Consider the following 9,554-nt stretch of genomic DNA (forward strand, 5'->3'; position numbering starts at 1 on the left):
TCTCTCCAGCAGTTCCCTGTCCTTCTGGGACTGAGGGGCCACAACTGGACACAATATTCCAGGTGTGGTCTCCCCAGGGCAGAGCAGAGGGGCAGGAGAACCTCTCTGACCTACTGACCACCCCCTTCTAACCCACCCCAGGTACCATTGGCCTTCCTGGTCACAAGGGCCCAGTGCTGGCTCATGGTCACCCTGTTGTCCCCTGGACCCCCAGGTCCCTTTCCCCTCCATTGCTCTCTAATAGGTCATTCCCCAACTTACACTGGAACCTGGGGTTGTTCCTGCCCAAATTCAAGACTCTACACTTGCCCTTGTTCTATTTCATTCAATTTCTCCCTGCCCAGCTCTCCAGCCTGTCCAGGTCTCTGATGGCAGCACAGCTTCCAGTGTCACCACTCCTCCCAGCCTGGTGTCACCAGCAAACTTGCTGACAGTCACTCTGTTCCCTCGTCCAAATCATTGATGAATATATTGAATAATACCGGCCCCAGCACTGACTCTTGAGGCACTGCACTAGAATATGCAGCCTGTTTTTTTTTTTCCATAGGTTTCCCAACAGAGAGACTCAGGCATGGATTCCAGAAATTCTTCTTAAATAAATAATTTTTTGGTAATGTACAGCTTAGAACAGCTTTTTCAGTTACCTGGAAAGCAGCTGTGAGACATATGCAGATACACTGCATATCAGACCTAAAGCACACCCACCATGCAGCTGAAATGCACCTGTGTACCAGGTGGGTTTATCACGTCTGCTTGGTGATAACACGGTAGTTAAGTCCATCTCGCTGCACGTGCAGGGTCTGTGGCTGTGGGAATGTAGATACCCTGCATGAGACCTGGGTATGAAATCCTGGGAAAAGTATTGTTTCATCAAAGGATTGATGAGTGTGAGACATCCTGCAAAGAACACTTATTCTGACATCAAGGTTCTTCCCAAGAACACAGAAGAAAGTCACTGTTAGGGAAGAATTATTTAGAATTAGGTCTGAGTAATGCTAAACTCTAGCCCTATTACTATAGTTTAATTTTCTTCTCTGATTTTTCACATTCAGGAATCACTTGGTTAACAGTAATGAAGCACATGGCATTTTTGTTGTGTGGTTTTTGGTTGGTTGGTTTGTGCGGGTTTTTTGGTTTATTTTGCTTTAATTAAAGCTGATTATTTCACAGAAGACTCTACCAGCTAACGCTCATAACAAATGTAAAAGGATGGAATTACAAACGCACTGTTATTATGGTGATTTTTCCTCTCTCCTAGGTTTATATCTTATCACAACCCAGTGCAGATTTAGACATCATTCTCACTTAACCTCTTTCTAGCCCCTCCACACACTAAATCTGCAGCGTGGCTTCCGCTTTAAAGCTCTGCATATTCACAACTTTCTCCTCCATATCTGCTATTCCAATTGCTCTATTCATGTGACTTTTGTGGTTTGCCTCTCACCAGTAGAAGTCCTTCTTCCTTTTTCCACCACAAATGTGCAGTACAATCACTTTCACAAAGGCTTAACCCATAGTTTCATCAAGTTTGGGGTTTTTTTTGTTGGCTTTTTTGTTGTGTGGGGTTGTTTTGTTTTGCTTTATCAGATATACTTGCTTAAGCATCTCCTTATTCCTTCCAGCCACAGCAGACAGCTCAGTCACACTTCTAGCCGTACAGAATCAGAGAATCAAATATTTACTGTGTTAACTGTAAAACTGTAACCCAGGAAAGGCACCAATGCACAACAGTTGACAACACTGCTGCAATAACAATTGCGGTGGCATGACTGAGACAGCAGGAGGGAGCAGCTCACCATGATTTAAACAAGCACTACCACTAAAAGAAATGTTTGTGAAACCACATGATCAAGCACTGCATCCATAATTCCACTAGATCTGCGTTATTAACTACGTTTTGTTCGTGCCCAAATGATCCTGTAGGTCTCTCCTTGTGTCTTCAACGTTATGAAAGGGCAGGAAAAAAGCAAGTCTTTGAAATATAACAATGTCTCTGAAAAGAAGCAACATGTTTTCCAGCTGTGGCTTGGTCTTCTGAAGCCAGGTGAAAGGCTTGTCCATAATTAGCACACATTTCATGCACATCACCTAACATGTGCGGAAACTGTTGAATTCATTTTATCACCTTTACAGATTATTCTTTTGCATGCACTGCTGGATTTAACAGACCATGTGTACTAAGCCTGCCTCACCAGCTGACAGATATGGGGACCGTCCTGAGCTAATGCTACTGTAAAGTTGTTTCCAAAAGGGAGGCTTACTGTAAAGAAATCTATACCCGCATCAAAAACCACAATTCTGAATGAGCGGAACTCATGCTGTATTTGTTCTACTTGCCAATAACATAATAAAATCCAATTGTGTGTTCATTAACTACACAAATAAGTCTTAACTATGTGACTAGTCTGCAAGCTTTTTTATTAAATGAACTTCAATACTTTTTTTTAAAGTCACAATATCCTCATATGACAGTGCAGTGGACAGATGTCAGAGTTTAGGCGTTTCAGAAGTGAAGTTGTATGCAACATTTCAACCACATGAGGAGCAACAGAACAAAAATGTAGGCAAAATAAATATATTTCTGTGTTGAAGCTACTGTAGGTCCAAAAAGAACTCAAGCACCAATGTCAATTTACCCTTCTATAAAGCATTATTCTGACTTCTTGTGTAATAATCTTGCCTGATCCTGGCTTTTAAAGACATGTTCAAGTAAAACATCCCAGGTTCTACAATACATACTGAAAGCAAGTTGTGATGATACTCTGCATTTCAGAGCATCATCAGTAATTCAGGAAATACCAAGGTATTTTGCAGAGGAAGAAAAAGAACTCTGCAAATATTTCTTAAGCAACTCCAGGCAACCTCCATTCACAGACAGAAGATAAAACTAGTACTGCAAACCTTGTTTTACCCTCTTTCTCTCAATCTCCCAGCTGTATTTCTCTTAAAATAGCTCGGATTCCAGTCCTGCAATTTGCACATTTTTAATCTCTTCTGTGGATTCAGATAACTGCTTGTTCATTCAAGGGATGTGAGAATGTTTTGGGAAAACAAGCAGTGCTGGACATTGGCCCTGTGCAGACATTTCAACAGAGAAGAAAAACATGATTCGAGGAACAAAAAATTGCTAGGTGTTATAATTCTGATTTGCAGTGCAGTTTTCTTCATCTTGGTATGATGACAGAAAAATACTTGAAATACAAAAGGAATAACTATACCAACAATCCTAACTTTAGGATGCAAATCAAAATACTTTTTATGATCTAAATAAAACCTGACAAGAGACATGCTTGCAACTTACTGCACAAAAATAATCTAAAATGGATATGGAATATCAACTCCTTGGCCACTATTTTAGTCCCATGCTTGTAAACCTGATACAGAGATGAACAAAAATAAAGAATATACTTTCTAAACTGCAAATTTATTAAGCCAGAGACACTGTCTGCACATATACTTCAGGTCCAGCTCCCAAATAAGGCCTTAGAATTTAATTGATGGTTGAGTTTTATATAAGCTTTTGCTGCCACTGAAAGGGGTACCTTTATTACCAATCCAGCCACATATTCCCACTTCTTCCATTGCACTGGATTTGTGATTTGTAGAAACCTTCAGTGAGCCAGTTCAGTCACCTCAATCATCACAAAACTAGATCAATGGTGGAGTTGGATCCTGCAGCCACAAAAGATGGAGGGGGGAGAACATCCCTTTCAACACGTGGGGGCAGACAGGTCAGTTCAAATAGACTGTACATCTCACTTTTTCCCAGAGTCACTGCGACAGAAAGAAAATGACATAAAAATATTGGCCAGTTCCCTGGATTTTCTGTGTTTTGATTTCTCCGTGCTTCTCACTCATTTACAGTGCTTTGGGTAGGATTAGTTCTTTGCATTCCTGTGAGCAAAACGAACCTTTTAGCACTTGGTTTGTTTGCTTTTTTACTCTGTGACAGTCAATATTCAAACCGAAACAGAGAAGAACAGAATGTTAGGGAATGGAAGGGACCTGGAAAGCTCATCCAGTGCAATCCCCCCATGGAGCAGGAACACCCAGCTGAGGTTCCACAGGAAGGGGTCCAGGCGGGTTTGAATGGCTGCAGAGAAGAAGACTCCACAACCTCCCTGGGCAGCCTGGGCCAGGCTCTGCCACCCTCACCATGAAGAAGTTTCTTCTCATATTTGAGTAGAACCTCCCGTGTTCCAGTTTGCACCCATTGCCCCTTGTCCTGTCACTGGCTGTCACCCAGAAGAGCCTGGCTCCATCCTCCTGACACTCCCCCTTTCCATATTGATCCCCATGAATGAGTCCCCCCTCAGTCTCCTCTTCTCCAGCTCCAGAGCCCCAGCTCCCTCAGCCTTTCCTCACACGGGAGATGCTCCACTCCCTTCAGCATCTTGGTGGCTGCGCTGGACTCTCTCCAGCAGTTCCCTGTCCTTCTGGGACTGAGGGGCCACAACTGGACACAATATTCCAGGTGTGGTCTCCCCAGGGCAGAGCAGAGGGGCAGGAGAACCTCTCTGACCTACTGACCACCCCCTTCTAACCCACCCCAGGTACCATTGGCTTCCTGGTCACAAGGGCCCAGTGCTGGCTCATGGTCACCCTGCTGTCCCCAGGACCCCCAGGTCCCTTTCCCCTCCACTGCTCTCTAATAGGTCATTCCCCAACTTACACTGGAACCTGGGGTTGTTCCTGCCCAGATTAAAGACTCTGCACTTGCCCTTGTTCTGTTTCATTAAATTGTTCCCTGCCCAACTCTCCAGCCTGTCCAGGTCTCTGATGGCAGCACAGCTTCCAGTGTCACCACTCCTCCCAGCTTGGTGTCACCAACAAACTTGCTGACAGTCACTCTGTTCCCTCGTCCAAATCATTGATGGATATATTGAATGATACCGGCCCCAGCACTGATCCCTGAGGCACTGCACTGGATCCAGGCCTCAGCTGGACTCTGCCCCGCGGTAATTAACGATCTATGAACAAACAGCAAGCACAATATTTTTCGCTGGCCTGAGGTAAACAGGAAGTATAAGCTTCAAAATTTAGAGGCAAATTATGGAACAAATGGTGCATTCAAATTGAAACAGTTTACATGTACGTAACTGTACAACATTTAAATACTTCTATTTTGTATACATTTTATAAGCACGTGGAAACAATGTAAACTATTTACAGGAAAAACAAGTTCTAGTGCAGAACAACCAGGCTTGTCCTGTCACAAATTTCAAACCTGCAAGCTGTTCTGTATTTGTTGTCAAAGAACAGTTTCTAAGATTGGAGCCCTAAACTAAGCAACTCTGTAGCTTTGTATATAGTGTATCTGAACAGTTCTTCACCTACTTTTGCATGTATTCTATTGAAATAGGCTCTTGATCTTGATGTTTTTACAGGATAGATGATATTTTTTTTAAATTATACATGCAGAATAATGACATTTTCAACAGACGCTTAGAAAAATTTTTAAAATTATCTATTTCTACTCACTCAGACACATTCCAATAAAATATGCCTATTACATCAAATGACAAAAAGCTGATTTCCTTTTTTGTGTGCAAAGGAATGGCAATAATTTCACAGATTGGGCGTTTTTTCCTGTACATAGTTCGCCAGCTTTGGTAGAAATGTAGCATCCCCTAGCGTTCATTTGTATGTTATTACACTGGGAAAAATATGTGGGCAAATAATCTCTCCTATCTAGAAAATACTATTCAGAACAGTTTTTCCCATGGGATTCAAAATTTATTTTCACGTCGAGATTTTGGCAGAGAGACTTAACTGACCTGCTCGATAATGATAAAAAATCTGAGGGTAACGTTTTCCTCAAGGAACACAGATACTTCTCTACTGTAGCAGCATGAAGAGAAGCAATCAAAGCGCGTGTTTAAACCCATATATCGGTTAGTGTCAACATCAAGACTACGGATTGCCATACTTTGTACAAAATGCACCAACATCATACACCCACACCCTGGCAATACTGAGCCGGACAGGCGTGGAGGCACCAACGATAGATTAATTGGCCAGACAACTCCAAGAATACGAAGATAGTCTCCATCCCTCCATGCGTGCTTGGGTCTCAGCTGTGGACAGACTGACCCAAAAAACGTTCAAGGAGGATGAGAAGGGTAGGTCTTCCTCATGCACTCCAGGCCTCAGCTATTAAGAGTCAGTCTTTTACTGCTCAAGGACACGGGTGCCTGCGGCACACAGCAGGACCAGCCCCATGCTTTAAGTTGCATGTTATAGGAATTGCTACAGCAGAACCACCTGAACCAATGGACAACAAGAAGCAGTACAAGCACAGGGGTCACCCAACCTGAATGGGCTTGGGAGCGCAATAACTTCATCAAACACATTGCCTCTCCTCTCCTGAGTGACCACCAGAACAGACGAAGCCCAAATTCACAGATTAAAAGAGCTCAGTAGACATTTGTGGACATCTATGGACATTTACAGATGTTTCACGGGGTGGTCCATAGACTAAGGGGGTGATATCTGTGTACTGTATGAAAGGATGGGAAGGGGGTTTGTGGGTAATGAGGATGTATTAGGTTCTGTGGGACCTGAGCATGATGTAAACACTATGGAATAAGAGGTAAAGAACATGCTAGTTTTGGCTGCAGCCGTTAATTTTCTTTATAGCAGCTAGTATGGGGCTATGTTTTGGATTTGTGCTGGAAACAGTGTTGATAGTTTAGGGAGGTTCTAGTTATTGCTGAGCAGTGCTTACACAGGGCCAAGCAATTTTTAACTCAAAGCTTTTACTGAAACACACAGTTTTCTTGTGATTTTAAGGCTCATTCCAACACAACCTCTTTTTAACTGTACAGTCAATGCGGTAGTAGAAAATAAACCAGAAAATTGTTTTATATTAACACTATAACATGACTCTTCTAAATAACCATTCCCCAAAACAATCATTCTACTTCTGATTTACTACCCCTCCCTCCCTTCGAGAAAACATTTCATGCCATGACAAAAAAAATCAGCTGCATTTGGCTGCAATCAGATTCTAAGCCTGAAAGGAGGAATCAGTCTCAGAATGAAACAAAAGGTTTCATGAAACCATAGAGATGTAGAAGATTGTATTCAGCGTACGATCTCTTAAGAATGCGCTACTCCTATAATGTATGCAGAAGTTGTTCTACCTGCTTTGCAAGCAGAATATTTATTTGCTCAATAGTTTCTAAATAAAAACTGCAATCAGTCACCACAGAAATTACACATCATTACATAACAGCCAGTCCTTGATTACCAGATGCAGACATTGAACTGGATTTCTACTTTTGTTTTTCACAAAACAGCAAGATAGCTTTTCACTCTGATATGCTACCTAAAATCTAGTACCTGTTCCTTTTCTGCCTTTGTTGAAGATCTACAATTATGATTCAATTACATATTGCAGTAAAATTACTTCAACTGCTGTTTAATTGTAAAAGGTTTTTTGATGTATTGTTCTGATCGAGCATTTTAATTACAGGGCAGAGGCACAAATCCATACTTGTTTCACTTTCCCTGTCCCAATTAAACAAACTACTCTGTATGTTCTTAACACAGGGTTTTGTTTTGTTTTGTTTTTCAGAGGTAGTGGTGTCGAGAAATAGTTTATACAAAGCCCAATAAAATAATAAATTAAAAATCCCAGTCATGGATGGTCTTTTAACACACAAAAGGAAATCACAAAGCCAATTTGAATGTGTTTGCCTTGTGATTTTTAAACTGGGTTTACTTACCTCATGACAATGGCTGGATCTTTTCTCTGAATTTACTCAAAATCTGAATTAGCTAATCTTGTTCAACTGAAGCACAAAATAAAGGAGCCATTCTTGGGTACTTCTGTGCGGTCAAGCAGATCTCTGGTTGATTTCTAGAACTCTGTAAAAGACAATTTCATTTTGTTTTCTAGATAGTAGATCGACAAATGAACAACACTTAGTAGCAGGCTAAGTATTAAATCCCATTGGCAATGGGATCCAGAGGGATCCTCTGTTCACTGGGGCAGCCGAGGCCGCTCAGGAGAGCAGGGGGGACACCTGGCTGCCAGATGGAACCCAATTTTAATTTTCTTTTCCAATCCTGTTCTTTGGGATTCCATGCTACCCCCTAGCCTCCAATCTTTCATTCATTGACTTTTTATTTCTACTAATTGGTATGGTTTTCCCCCTGAATTCCAGCCAGACCCAGCAGACAGGCAAATGTCTGCATTTCTAGGACTTCAAAACACTCTGAATCCCCTTTCTCTGCATTTTAACGGGGGGGGGGGGGGCGGGGAAGGAGTTTCTCAACAGCTTTTGTGCTATTGTCTAGCTGCAGGTGAGGGAGCTCGGCTCAGGCTATAGAGGAGGGTGAGGAGCCACTTCTCACCACATAGACGGGCCGCAGCCCTGGGACTCATGAGGAGAGCAGACCGACCAACCTGCCGCGTAAGCATTAAGAAAACAGAGCTACCTGGCCGCCACTGGAACCGCGGCGAGCACGACCTCACAGAGGCCGAATCGAATCGAATCGAACTCAACAACCTCCCTCCGCGAAGACGCTGCGGCTGGAGCCGCCTCAGCGCCTGGAACCGCCTCAGCGCCCCGCCCGCCCCCGCCACGAGCCAAGCCCCGCCCACTCGCACATGGGATTGGATAGAAGACGGTGTCACTCAAATCGGACCCTCTCTCCCTGAGCAAGTACCCAACTGCCACAAAACACCGCCTTCTCACAAACCGCTCTTCCAGCCCGCCTCGCCATTAGTTGCCAGGACTGTCAGTCATAAGCACTCTTAAGCTGGACTGGCCGAAACTCGAAAGGGGTGGGCCTATCTAGCCCGCGCTGTTTACGGTGCGTGAGGTGAAGGCGAAACGAGAGCCCGCAGGTGTTAAGCGAGGAGTTGGTCGTTCAGAGCCGTGCGGCCACGGCGCCCTACCTGGTGATGGGCCTTCTGCTGGGGCTCGTGTTTGCGGTACTGGGTTGGTGAGGGGCCGGGGGTGGCCGAGTCGCGCGGCACCTGGTCCTGCCGTGGGGCAGCCGGCGCCCTTGGCTCCGGAGCTTCCCCGGTGCACCCGTCCCGTTCGCCTCGACCTCCCTGCCGAGCAGCTCCGCCTCGCCTTCATCTGCTTTTTGCCTTTTTCCCTCTAGGGTTTTGTCCCTGTTTTTTTTCTACCCCGAGGCCTAACTCCGTGACACCCTGCCCGGACGCGCTCCCGTCCCTGTGCTTCGAGTGCAGCAAGTTTCATTTCCTCTGTCCTGCCTCAGTTCCCATAGTCCCTGTGCCTTTTCTGCTGAGCTCTTTGCCAGCTCCGCTTCCACCGTGCAACCCCCCTCTTACCCTCTTCTGTCAGATTGCTGCTCTTTTCTTGACGCGTTTCCCATCATTTCTGCATGTTTCATTCCATTTCAATGGTCACTACCAGGTTATTTTTTTATATAATTTTTTGTTAATAAACCTATATTTATGACAAGATCGTTTTTGATCTACCTTAACCCAGTAATCATTGCCAAATTTCACTTCACTTCTTTTAGCTTTAACAATGAAAACAGATGAATTGGTTTGAACTTCTGTTTCTGTAATC

General features: G+C 43.9%; 1 protein-coding gene across 1 annotated transcript in view; it reads right to left on the bottom strand.

Annotated features, from left to right (window-relative positions):
• The window catches only part of ZMYND8 (zinc finger MYND-type containing 8), a 58,128-nt gene extending 49,579 nt beyond the window's left edge, over window positions 1-8,549 (bottom strand). Inside the window, exons 1-2 of the mRNA XM_065849962.2 lie at window positions 8,446-8,549; window positions 7,731-7,872 (exon numbers count right to left, since the gene is read on the bottom strand). Coding sequence (XP_065706034.2) covers window positions 7,731-7,735 — 5 coding nt within the window. The 5' untranslated portion in view covers window positions 7,736-7,872; window positions 8,446-8,549. The remainder of the gene's footprint in view (window positions 1-7,730; window positions 7,873-8,445) is intronic.
• Between the last annotated feature and the right edge of the window lie 1,005 nt (window positions 8,550-9,554).

This window comes from Patagioenas fasciata, chromosome 16 (assembly GCF_037038585.1).
Source record: "Patagioenas fasciata isolate bPatFas1 chromosome 16, bPatFas1.hap1, whole genome shotgun sequence".
In the NCBI taxonomy this organism is placed as follows: Eukaryota; Metazoa; Chordata; class Aves; order Columbiformes; family Columbidae; genus Patagioenas; species Patagioenas fasciata.